This window comes from Trichosurus vulpecula, chromosome 1 (genome assembly GCF_011100635.1).
Source record: "Trichosurus vulpecula isolate mTriVul1 chromosome 1, mTriVul1.pri, whole genome shotgun sequence".
NCBI lineage: Eukaryota > Metazoa > Chordata > Mammalia > Diprotodontia > Phalangeridae > Trichosurus > Trichosurus vulpecula.
The window spans coordinates 164,921,666-164,935,443 of record NC_050573.1 but is presented as its reverse complement, the minus strand read 5'-3'; the positions used below and the strand labels follow the sequence as shown (position 1 = coordinate 164,935,443).

General features: G+C 37.1%; 1 protein-coding gene across 2 annotated transcripts in view; it reads right to left on the bottom strand.

Annotated features, from left to right (window-relative positions):
• Nucleotides 1-13,778, bottom strand: part of GMDS (GDP-mannose 4,6-dehydratase) — a 782,760-nt gene that overhangs the window by 628,988 nt on the left and 139,994 nt on the right. For both annotated transcript variants that reach the window (XM_036765676.1, XM_036765686.1), the window contains exon 2: nt 10,008-10,052. In XM_036765676.1, the coding sequence (XP_036621571.1) occupies nt 10,008-10,052 (45 nt within the window). The remainder of the gene's footprint in view (nt 1-10,007; nt 10,053-13,778) is intronic.

Here is a 13,778-nt window from a genome sequence, read left to right as displayed (position 1 = left end):
TTTTTTTTTGCCAAATTAACAAGATATAAACTTGTGATAAAGTTATGACTATTCTACAAGTTTACAGAGTTTTTTAAAAATCCAAGTATACATATAAAGTCTTAATCACAATTCCCCCCCTCACCCCCACTTAGGATTCAGATTCATCATTACTTAAAGAGAAAGTTTCTTTACCTGGCAAAGAGAAGTCCAAAGAATAAAAGCAGATTATTAAATTTTTAGCAATGAAAAATAATGCTAAGATCATAAAAACTGCCCTATCACTTTTTTTTTTTTTGAAATTAACAAAATCAAATATTACTATCTGAAACACATAAAAAGACAACTTTACAGAAGTTTCCTATGTTTACATTGACAATTCTGATACGAGCCAGAGGTGGATCCTATGGCTCATGGTGAGAATCAGATGGCTACATAATGTTTCATCAAAGAAATAGTCTACATTTCATCAGCAATAGAAGGTAACACTCCATTCAGGTATACAACACACCTCACATGCTGAGAACCTTTGCTACGTACACTCAAAAAGAAAGATCTGCTCAAACAGTAGGCATTATCATAAGAAGTAATGGAAGCTGAGTCTTTTTGTGACAGAGGTGAAACAAACGGTGTATAAACTGGACAATTTCGATAACAATGTAAGATTAGTGAACTCTTCACAAAAGAGATATAGATATATAGACATATATGGGATTTCTGAAAGTTATCGTTTTAAAAGGGTATATGCTTTGGTTATTGGGTTTTCTTTCAGAGGGAGCAGAGGTGGGGGGGGTAGAAATTCACACAATAAGAGATTTTCTTCTACAAACTGAAGTCAATGTTTAAAATGATTTGGTCAAAACATTAAAAATAATAGTACAAAGTCAACAAACTCCAGCAAAGTCACTGAAGTCTCAAAATGGAGTAGATGTTTGATAAATAATTTTCATTTCACATTCAATTAAGTGGAAGGAAAGGAGCACTTCTTAAAGTACTCAATATCAGAGAAAAGTCTATATGAAGTACATCCCTACAGTCAGATTAGGCTTAATAAGTTCAAAGAAAAGCTTTAAAATTTAATGAAGAAAAGAGAAAACGGTTCTAACTTAAACTCAAATTCCTAACTACACAGATTTCTCTTGGAGGTATATTTTCTTCATTGGATACCAAATAGCATTTGTCACTTGAGAAGTGTAGAAGATTCCTATAAAAAGGAAAAATTAGCCACTGAATTATCTATTTCTGCAAACAAATAGTGTGGTAGCCATTTGCTTGAAACACCAGGATATTTGGTACATGGAGCAGTGACACACACACACACACACACACACACACACACACACACACACACATACACAAAGGCGAGTAAGATCTGTACAGCTGCCAAGGCCTCAATCTGATCCTAAATTATCAATTCAAGGACTGGATTTGCTTTTTGATTTCATTTGCTTTCCTGTTCATTCCAGCACTTCTAGGATCCAAATGAATGGGTTCCTTTCTAGGGAAGAGCCATGAATAGTCTTCTTGAAAGAAGACCATGACATGGATATTACTTGTAATTTTGAATATGTTACTTTATAATTTTTCCAGTCATGCTATATATGCCTTTTACTGGTCTCCAGATGGATTGGAATTTTTTCAAGGGTGAAAACTGCCTCATTTCACAGAAATGAAGACCTCAGAGTTGAAAGTTACCTCAAATTAGAGGTCATGAAAAGCAACCAGTATGTCAACAAAAGTACCTTCCAAAGCAACCCTGAAAAGGAGTCAATCAGCCTCCCCTGGAGGATATTCAGAAATTGGGAATCCATTGTTTCCCCAAGACTCTCTTCCCACTTTGGGAAAGTTTTAATTTTAAGGAAGCTTTTTTTTCTTATATTTCCTATATCCAAGCAAAATTTGGCTTTTTTGGAGCACCCACTGCTCCAAGTTCTGCCCTCTGTGCCCAGACAAAAACAAGAAAATCAACATCCCTTTCTCATAACAGAACTTCTTGAAATATGTGAAACAATTACCATGACCTCCCATCCCCCAAAGTCTTCTTTTCTCAAGGACAAGCATCCATAGTTTTTCAACCAATCTTCGAATGGTATATTTGAGTCTCTACATCATAACAAAATAATACATATAAAGCGCTTTGCAAACCTTGAAGCAATACACACACATAAGGGTGTATGTATGTATATACATTCTGTAGTACAGATTAGGGCCCAGCAAAAGGGTTCAGGAAGTAACAAGGGAAGGTGGGTTATATCTTCAGCAGGCATCCTGGCCTAACTAGCTCCTTTCTACACTCTGAGGAGATGTTAGATTATACCTGAAGGCAGTTTTAAGGTACAGCAAAGCTAGAACCAATCAGGTGTCCGCACTAAATCTAGCAGAAGTATTGTGAGCCCCCATAAGTGGGAGGCCATTAGGCTATATAAGAAGGGAATAGACTAGCCCAGAGTAAAAATGGAGTTAAGTCAAACCTTCTGTGCAGATCGACAGTGGTATGAGGTCTACAAGTGGTAACTACATTTCCAACCTGAGAGAGATATGAAGGGATACAATCATAGAAATTAAGGGCCAATAAGAAGGCATCAAACTAAGCATAAAGATGTGATTGTTTCTTCTATCATTAACTGAATTAGAAGTTGCCATCAGTTGAATAAATATGGGCTATGTCCATGATAGTCTTAAAAAGCTGAGCTCTCCAACTATGAATGTCAGCACAGGCAGAAAAGCACAATTGAAGAGAAAGCCAGCTCCTCAAAGAACGGGAAAAGGGGAGATAGCTAGAAGCCATGTGGAGCTATAAGATTAGCAGTGCAATCAGAGGCAGCAATGATGAAGATTCTAGGCACTAAGATACCAGAAAACAAGATTTATGGGTAAAACTGGCATGGGGTACATGAGGGCTGATACTCTTCTGCTAAAATCATGCTGGGCTGCAGAACTCAAGGTGGTAATTTTTTATTTTCATTTTCCCTTTGGACTCCTTCAGGGAAACCTGAAACTATTTCCTATGTTTAGTGGAAAAGTCTATTTCTTAAAAATTTGTTTACCTTCTTTTTGTTTATTTTAAATAAAGCATCTTTATACACAATGTTAACCACAGACAACTGCTAGTTTGGGCATATTTATTGAGAATGAATTTGTAAAGAGGCATTTGAAGAGGAGCATCCCAAAAAACTAGAAGGAAACAGAGATTTTTTAAAACTGAGGTATTTTGGAAGAAGGCTATCTCTGGCTGGGGGCTCAGAGAAGGAAAGAGAAAGAGCGAGCAAGAGAGGAGAGGTTAATTTTTATTTTTTTGCTCATTAATATTTAACTACATTTTTATTCATTACTCCTACCAATCAAGTAGTAAAATGAAATGATTAGTTTGCTAAATAAAGATCTCTATAGTTAATCAGTGTTGTTGCTGTTCAGTCATTTTAGTTACATCCAAATCTTTGTGACCCCATTTGAGGTTTTCTTGGTAAGGATACTGGAATGGTTTGCCATTTCCTTCTCCAGCTCATTTTACAGATGAAGAAACTGAGGTAAATAGGGTTAAGTGACTTCCCCAGAGTCACACAGCTAGTAAGTGTCTCTGAGGCTGGAGTAGAACTCAGATCTTCTTGATTCCAGGTATGGCGCTCTACCCAGTGTGCTACCTAGCTGCATCATTTAATTATTATTATTAATTGTATATATACTTACATATGTTATATATAATATAATTAATGTAACAAATCATTAATGAAGTTAAAATGCAAATATATAACAGTAGTGTTTAAATTTTCTTCAGATAAACATTCTTAAAGGTACTATGTTAAGCCAATGTTTAATGCCACACATGCTATAAATATGACTGTGAATCAGCTTTTACACATAGGTCTATTCTTCACGACTTTTAATAGTTTTCCTTAAAGTTCCAATTTTCTATAATATTAGGAAATTTCAAAAAGTGCTGAAACTTCACTGTGCTAAGCTGTATTTTAAATTCTTTGTGAGTAATGACTAAAGATGCTCACAGAGCTATGTCAATAATAACCAAAGATGCAAGAAACTCAGCATTAGCCTAAGAAAATGTGAGCCAAAAAACTGCGCAAAGCCTCAATTCCTAATAACTGCTAATTCAGGAGAAGTTAGCTTCCTATTTTTCCACGAGGCATAAATCCCAAGTTTAACCTTCCTTAATATAAATTATAGCACACTTTAAGGATTTCAAAATTCATTTCCATCATTATTTTGCCTCAAGTCTTCTTAAACATTATGCATGACTTAGAGAGGCTTTAGGGTCAATGGCTATTTAGAGATATTTTTTTTAGAGTTTGAAGAGGAACATTTCCCTCTACAATACAGGATAAATTAGTTTGGGACCTAGAATGAAGCAAAGATTAAAGAAAAGCTTTGAGAGTGCCCATCAGTAGAGTCTGAGGGCTGAACATGGACAGGTTTAATATATCCGATCAAAATATTTTTGGAAATGGAACAGGTCAGCTATAAACAGATGGGGAGGAGAGTTATTAGTGCAAAAACAGGTAATGAAGGAAAAGAGAGAAATATTTTCGATTCTCCTTGCATAAATGTATGGGAAAATTTTGATTATATAGAGTGTTCCTAAAGTCTCGACACATAGGTAAAAATGCATATTTTCAACAAATGAAATGAATGAAATTTTTATTTAATTGGAACATTGACAAATAACATCTTCAATATGATTTCCATCATTTGTGACACAAAGGTTGATGCGCTTTGTAAGATTCACATGAACTTGATGCGATAACTCCACATTGCCACCAACTAACTGCCTATATGTCCTGACTTTAGGAACACCCTGTATTAAAATGTTTTACAGAGTTAAAACAATTGTAAATGGTACTTTAAAAAACATAATTCTCTAGTAAAATTCAATTTCCCTGCATTTCAAAGCATTTGTCACTTACGTGTCAAGATCAGAGGTCCAGGGAAAAGAAAATAGGCACTGGCTTTGTTGTGTATTTTAGTGTTGCTTCCCATCTACCTCAGTTCTTCAAACTTTCCATGGTACTACCTCCCATCACTTCACCAAAAACAAACAAACAAACAAAAAAAAAAAACTGAGGCTATGTGACCAGAGCTCCCTCTTTTTACCTCATCTCACATCATTCAGATCTCTTCCCAGCTATCTATTCCCTCACATGTCTCATCAAGAAAAAAGTAGCCCTTCTCCTTGCAAAGGCAAACCCCCTACAAAGACCCTGTATCCAAACCCATCATTTTTTTTAATCAAATTCCCCCTCCTATTTTCTCCATTCTCTCATTAATCTTCAATCTATCACTATCCAATGGCTGGTTCCCACCTGCCTACAAACATTCCTATGTCTCTCTCATTCTTAAAAGACACATGTGATCCAATTATCTGCATTAGGTATCATCCTATATCTCCCCTCCCCTCTCTGACTACAACTCCTTGATAAAGCTGACTCCTGTTGGTGTCTCCACTTCCTTCTCCTTTCACTCAATCTTAAATCTTCTGCAGTTATCTTCTGAAGTGTGTGGTACAGTGGGTAGGACTCCAGGGTAAGCCTGAAGTCAGCTAGACATGAGTCCAAATACAGTCTCAGACACTTACTAGCTGTTTGACCCTGGGCAAGTCACTTAACACCTCAGCTGCCTATTTCCTCAACTGTAAAACAGAGATGTTAGCACCTACCTCAGAGGGCTATAAGAATCAAATGAGATAATATCTAGAAAACACTTAGCACAGTACCTGGCCCAAAAGAGACTTAATAAATGCTTGTTTTATTGCCCTTACTATTCATTATTCAACAGAAGTGGATCCTTCCAAAGTTACCAATGTTTCCTAAATTGCCAAATTTAATGGTCTTTCTCAATGCTCAACCTTCTTGATCTCTCTGCAGCCTTAGATTCTGTCACTCATGCTCTCTTCCTGGATCCTCTCTCCTCTCTAAGTTTGTCAACCAGGTGACGCCTACTCACCATTATCAATCTCTTAAGGCTCTTTCTTAGGCCCTCTTCTCTTCCCTCTTTATATCATCCTATTTAGTGATCTGACTGGCACCCATGCACTCAATTGTCAACTCTCTAATGACGATTCACAGATCTGTACATCTAGACCTAATCTCTCTTCTGAACTGCAGTCTCAAATCACCAATTGCCCCTTGGACATCTAAAGCTGAATATCTCATAGGAATCTCAAACTTAACAAGTCCAAAACAGAATTCATTGTCTTTTCCCCAAAACCTTCCCCTCTTCTGAAATTCCATATCCCTGTGTAGGATACCATCTTACTCCCAGTCATCCAGGGCCACAATTTTTGTCTCATTGATTCCTCATTCTCACTAAGCCTACACGTCCAGTCAATTTCCAAATCTTGTCACTTCCATCTTCACAATATCTTTCATCCACCTCCTCTTCTCACCACTCAGATAGGTACCACTTGATTTCAGGTGCTTATCGCCTGAATCCTGGGCTATTACAAAAGCTATTTGGTTGGTCTTTCTGCCTCAAGTCTCTCTGCATTCCAATTCATCATTCAGCAGTCAAAGTAAACACCTACCTACTCCAATGGCTCCCTATTATCTCCAGGCTCCTTCCTACCCAGTATTCTTGTACCTTACTCCCCTCCATATACTTTATATTCCAGCCACACTGAGCTTCTTACTGCTCCTCAGATAAGACATTCCATCTCCTAGCCTGATGCCTTTTCACTGGTCACTCTATGCCTGACTTGTTCTCCCTCCTCACCTCTGCCTCTTGGCTTCCTCCAAGTCTCATCTGTACCTTCTACAAGAAGCCTTCTCTGCCCTGTACTTCATTCCTAGTGTCCTCCATCTGAGATTACTTCCCGTTTACACTGTATATACCTTTAATATACGTAATTGTTGTCTTTTGTGAGCTTCATGAGGGCAAACACCATGTTTAGCCCTTTCTTCATAATCCCCAGAACTTAGCACAGTACCTGGCACATAGTAAGCACTTAATAAGTAAATACTTGTTAATTGACTTATTGACTGTGAAGCCATGTTTCATCATAACAATCCCCGTCACGAGTGGGAACGTCAGTTAGCAGTTACCCTATAAGTACATTACAGGCATGAGGAAGGCTTATGCAAATATGCAGAAGTGAGGAATTAAATTTGGAAGGCAAAGAACAGCTTATAGTTTAGTTGGAACATGGAGTACATGAGGAGGAGAGGTTTGAAATAAGACTAAATAATTTTCATTTCATCCCAGAGGCAATGGAAAACCCCTGAAGGATTTCTAACAGGATTTTCTAACTCCCCCATCCTTTCCCTCTTAAAGCTATTCTTTACCTTCACCATGACCATCTGTCTTTCCACCACTCCTTTTTCTTTTCTCTGTCATTGTTGCCCTGCTCTCAATTTATTCCTTTTTCTGTCTGGACGCTACAGTAAACTAGTCCAAATAAACCTTATCTTCTACCCTGGAATGCTTTGAACCTTCATGCTCTCACTTTTCAGGCCTGAGTCAATATTTAAACTCAGGTCTTCCTGACTCAAAGTCTAACACTAGACTTACATATAACTCCATACCATCTATTAAATCAATACCTATCACCCTCACCATTGGTGTCCACCAAGTTCCTATCTGGCAAGCATCCTCTTCCCTCTATACACTCTCCAGGTGAGCTCAAATGTTTCACATGGGCTAAATTATCATCTCTAAGCAGATGACTCTCAAATTCTTCCTATCAACTAGAGCCCCTTATCATCAATGGCTGGTCAGCCCTCCTGGGTGCCCCATCAATATCTCAAATTCAACATGAGCAAAACAGAACTCACTCTTTCCCCAGAAACTCACTCATCTTCCGAACTTCCTATTTCTATTAGCTACCCTGCCACCTTTCCGGTCACCTAAGTTTGAAACCCTGGAGGCATCTCCCAGATCCAATCAGTTGCCAAATCTTATTGATTATCCTGCCACATTTTTCACAATCCCTGGCTTCTTTCAATGTTCAACTCAAGTACTGTCTCCTATGAAAAGATCTTCTTAATCAATTTACCCTAATCCTCTGCCCCACCCCCCCCATTAATTCTCTCTACTTTCTTACATTTACCTATCTGAGTAAATGTTTTAATCCCTTCCTCCAGTTCTTCCTCCCAAGGATTCCTTCCTGAAAGCAAAATTTGTTTAATTTGTGTATTTAAATTTTGTATTGTATCTTGCACATAAGTGGTCAATAAATGTTTCTTGAATTGAAATGTACAGCTTGCTACAGCATCCCCAGGAAGCGATCATCATCCCGTCTCTGCTTTCAGACCTTTAGTTAGGAGGCATTACTGACAGAAGCAGCACATTCCACTTTCATATGGTTTTAATTGTCAGGGACTTTTTTCCTTTTACTGAGTTTATCTGCTACTTGATATCTTCTACTCGTCGTTTCTAATTCTACCCTCAGTCCTAGTTCTACCAAGTTTAATACTTTGTCCACATTATAGTCTTAGAATATAACTATTATATACAGCTATTCTACACACTATCTCTTCCTACCCTCACCCTCAGTCTTTTCTCCCACAAGCTAAATATCTCTGGTTCCTTCAAACAATCTTTGTATATCATGTTATGCAGTGTCCTCACAATCCTGGTCCATTTTTATGGATGAGCTCTAGCTTTTTCAACGTCATTCCTAAAATGTAAAACCAAGGACTGACTCTAAATGTGGTCAAAGTAGGACAAAGTACATTAAAGGGATCACCAGTCCTCATCATATGAACATTCTGCTTCTATCAATGTAGCCAAAGTTCATATTAGATTTTTATTTGGCTGATATGATATACCACTGACTCAAATTAGGTTTACAATCCCACCAAAACACCCAGAACTTATGTGACCTGCCCAAGGTCACACAGACGATTAACATCAGAAGTCATATTTGAACTCTGCTTCCCTGAAATAGTCAATGCTATTTCCATTGTATTCTACTGCCTACTTGAGGGTTGAGATAGTCTCTGTTTTTGTCTCTATAAATCCTGTATTTATTAGCACACTGTCTTGTATGTATTAGGCACTTAATAAATGCATCTTGAATGAAGGATTGAACACACTTTCTAGACTCATGAAGTCATTTCTAAAAATAAAAATAAACCCATGTATATACAAGTGTCAAATACATAATTGATGATGATTTTTGAATCAAGATAAAAAACATCAAGAGACATGATCTCAGTATTGTGAGAAAACATTCCTTTTCCTTATAGCCTGCTATGTGTAATCTCTTTTAAAATATAATCCAAAGTGAACATTTAAGAAACGTATCTGCAACTGAAATGTTTCTAATATACAAGTCAACATTCTTTAACACAGATATTTACAGACTATCAAAATACATGAGCCACCCTATACTTTTCCAGATTTGTACAGAATAACAATCTGTGGCACTACTAACATAAAAGTAACTCTTTCAATTGACTGTCATACATAACAGTATTAAAACAAATGCAACATGGCAAACTTTGCATGTCAACTGATATTAAATTTGGTAAATAAAACTCTCATTTTCTAAGCACTGAAGTAGTAAAATTAATGACATAAAAAAAGATAAAAACAAAACACCTCTCAGTTGGGATTTCCATAAAAATAAGAGACTCTCCAATAGAAAGAAAGCAACAACCTCTAGGTTTAAATTTTTCATCTGAGTCTGCCACGGATTAGCTAGGTTTTTATTGCTTCATGCAATTTCGGAATTAAGAGTGACTTCATTGTGAGTGTTTTTTTTAAAGTAATGTATTACATCATAAATTATTCCTTAGTTCTTTACAGCTTTGACTTGCACAGGTTGCTGCTTTATCTGAGACTGTGGGAAGTGTGCAGAGCAGTTAAATCCCCAGGAGCAGAGGGAAGCCACCAGTGGATACCAGAAGATAAATAGCACAATGAACTGGCATGATTACAGGCCATTCTTTAATAGAGTTTTGATTTGTTATCAGGGTTTCAGTGGAAAACACACACACTGGAGGACAGCACCAGAGGAAGCTAGAGGCTGCTGGGTCCAAATGATTCCATGAGCCATACTTGCTCATTGAGTCACTCACCTCATAACCCTTTTCCAGGAGGAATTCAGCCAAATATGAACCATCCTGGGAAGAGAAAGAGATAGGAACATGTTAGAAACAAAATAGTAAGCATGGCCATTTGCAAAAGACCAAGCACTTTAAGAAGAGCATTTTTTAAACTGTAACAGTCGAAATTAAAATAGAATAAGAGTCATCTCCCTCTACCTTTAACTAGGAGGAAACTGATTCCTCTTTCTTTTGGATTGAATGATTTAGACAGGTCATACACATATGACTATCATATATGAAGACAACAGACACTTCAATGACAGTAATGCTTAGCAATAGTTTATGAAGACCTAAAAAAAGTAACTGCAATAGATAGGAAGGTATCAGTCAAAAATAGCCATTTTTCACTCCTTTTGTAACATCTCAGGATATTTTCAAGTATTGGAATTCAGCAATGAACATTTATTAAGCATTCACAATGTAGGATTATAAGATCCTAACTGTAGAGAAGGAGGAGACCTCGAAGTTGTTTAGTGCTACCTTGTGCAAAATCACATAGGTATCAGGCAGTAGTTAACTCCAAGCAGTAAGTGTTCTTGCCATTGTACTAGACTGCTGTGTTGGGTATTGGAGATACCAAGATTAAAAATGCCAAGCCTTTAAACTATGTTCTACTAGGAAGGATGCCACCTGAACACTGATAAGTATATTACAAGGATAGAGGCAACGGAATAAGGCAAACAACATCCTCTAGGAAATTTTGAGGAAGTGAGCATTTTTGACAGGGAAAAAGGCTTAACAGACATGGTAGCACTAAAGGTGAGCCTTGGAAGAAGAGGAGTTAGGAAGATAGAGGTAAGAAGAGAGCTTGTTTCTAGATATGGAGGATGGACTGAAAAAATGCTTAAGAGGTATGGGATGTCAAATCAAGTTCAAGGAAGAGACAATAGAACAATCCGGCCAAAACATAGACTGCATGAAGGGGAGTAATATGACATGAAGCTAGAAAGGTAGACTGACAATAGATGGTACTGGATTTTAAAAACCGGGCTAAGAAGTCTATGTTTTGCCTAGCAGGTCAGAATTTCCCAACTTATGGGCCTCATTCCCAAAGAAGAATGAGATAGTATTGCAAGAAGTACATCTTATTGAGGCAGCTAGGTTGTACAGTGGATAGAGCACCAGCCCTGGAATCAAGAGGACCTGAGCTCAAATCCATCCTCAGATACTTGACACTTACTAACTGTGTGATGTTGGGCAAGTCCCTTAACCCTGACTGTCTCACAAATGAAGAAGGAGAAGGAGAAGGAGAAGAAGAAGGAGGAGGAAGAGGAGAAGAAGATCTCATTAAATTAAAAAAGCATTTATTAAGCACTCACTCTGTGCAAAGCACTGAAGAGGCAAATAAAAAGCAGGAATTTTCTGCCTACAGGGGCCTTAATGGGGAAGACTAGTAAATATTCTGTATTTATATTCTATTTTATATTCTATATATTATATATTCATTCTATAGTCTATAGACTGAATAAATGTTTCACACATATACATATTGCTATTTTTAAATATATGTAGATGAGAGAGCAAATGGAATACAAATTCATTTGAAAGCATTATTAAATTCATAGTAGCTATTTAGAATTATATCTCAATCCGAGTATACCAAAAACATTGCTATCATGTTGGAGTAAGAATATTCCTTGAACATTATAAAAGGATCCTCAAACTCAAAAAAAAAAAAAAGCTGGGAGCCACTCTCTTAGATAGTAGAGGCACACGGCAGTTTTCTGAGCAGGATAGTAAAATTGTTAGGATTATGTATTAAAAAAATTATTTGGGGCTTTGTGGGGATCAAGGGGTATTCATTTTTTTTCAATCAGTAAAAAGCTGTCTTCTCTCCCCTACTCCCACACTGCCTGCCCCCCCTCATAAGAACAAAGGAAAAACAAAACCCTTGCTACAAACATATACAAACAGCAAATTTCTGCCTTGCCCACATCAAAAAAAGTATGTGTATACACACATATACATATATGTATATACATATATATATGTGCACACACATATATGTATACACACATACATACATGGATACATAGTCCTTCATCTCTCTGTGAGAAGGTTAAGTGGTACATGTTCCATCATTGGTCCTCTGGAATTGTTAGTAGGAGCTGGGATTGTTACACTGACCATCACACTGAGAATTCAGAAAGATTATTTTGGAAACAATATAAAGGACAGATCAGAGAAAGGAGAGAACAGAGGAAAGGTATCTTGTTTGGCAGCTCTTACAATAGACCAAATGAGGAAAGAACATGGTCCTAATGTAAGTGGAAGAGAGGAGGAGATCTGCAAGATTCAATTAACAAGCAGGTCAGGTTGGAGAAGGAAAAGTCTGAGAAAAGGGAAACTAATTTAGAGGCTATTACAATAGCCTGGGTAAGAGGTGACAATAGCAAAAATTCTTTTAGAATCCACACAAAACAGTCAATTTTTAATTTTAAAATAAAGTAAAAATGTAAAATTAAATAAAGAAAAGGTGTCAAAAGTCAGGAAATCACTGGTCTAGAGAATGACTTAAATACTATAAAAAAATACATATGTCCCTCAGAAAATGAAATACTCTGACATTCCTCCATCAAAAATGAAATAATCTGACATTCCTCAATCTCTAAAATTGTTCTTCAACTTTTAGCAGTTTCTTTTCCTTCCCCCCTGCACCCAAGTTTTACAAAAACACAGAAGTGAGAAACCCTAACTACCCAAAACCTTAAACTAGAAATTTAAAATTTGCTTAAAACCAAGAAAGAAACAGGGGGGATGCTAGTATTTTCTTCAGATTCTTTGGTCAAGAGAAAAGCTTAAAACACAGCTTTGACCCTCAAATGTTCTAACAAAACATTTCAGAGAAAGAATGTGTAGCAGTCATTTTGCTTAATGCTGGAATCTGAGATGCACTAGGAGCCTTGAAAATGACAGGGGTGGCAGAAGAGGGTTTATTACATCAATGCAGGAGTCCTACATAAATCCAGGCAGAATAACAAGGCACGTTATATGAGGGACACATTTTGTGGTTCTTTTAAAACTCTACCAGATTTTCTTCTGACTCTGTGACATAAATATTCTGGTTTATAGACTTGTGTGGGGAAGAAGAGAGAGTTTTCCTCTCACTCAGATGATATATGTACTATCACATGCTTTTTATATGCCCAGAGTTCAGCAGAAATCAAATTATGATACTGACTGATTTAGACCATGACAAGCCAGGTCTGCCCATGCCACCAGCGGAAATGTTAGAATAATCAGTGGTTCCATAAATCTAAGAATAAGAAAAAACGCTCAGTAGAAAAGTATTCACAAATTTAAAAAAAAAATTACAGTAGAAAAACCCTGGAAAGAATGAGATTTTTTTTTCTTTTTAAAGCAGGTAACCTTGTAATTTACTCATTTTATAATTCTCTTGGGATGAGAAAGTAAAAATGCTCTGTGTTTTACCATAGTTGCATAACCTGTTCAAAAAAAAAAAGAAAGCAGAGGTGAAAGTGCTAATGCTGCAGAGGGAGAAAAAGAGAAAGTGGGGGAAAGCTGCGATTATTTAGAGAGTTGATGTGAAACAGACGTGACCAGGATTGAACCCTGTCAATAAGGTCTTGTTCTTCTCACCCAGCCCGTTTCTCAAACTTTCCAACCACACTGGAACATTCTGAACCAGCAGTGGCATTCACTTCCTCAGCACTTCCTTTCCAGGTCTATCAAGTGATAGGGGCACAAGCTTCACAATGAGTGGGAAACAGGCAGCAAGTG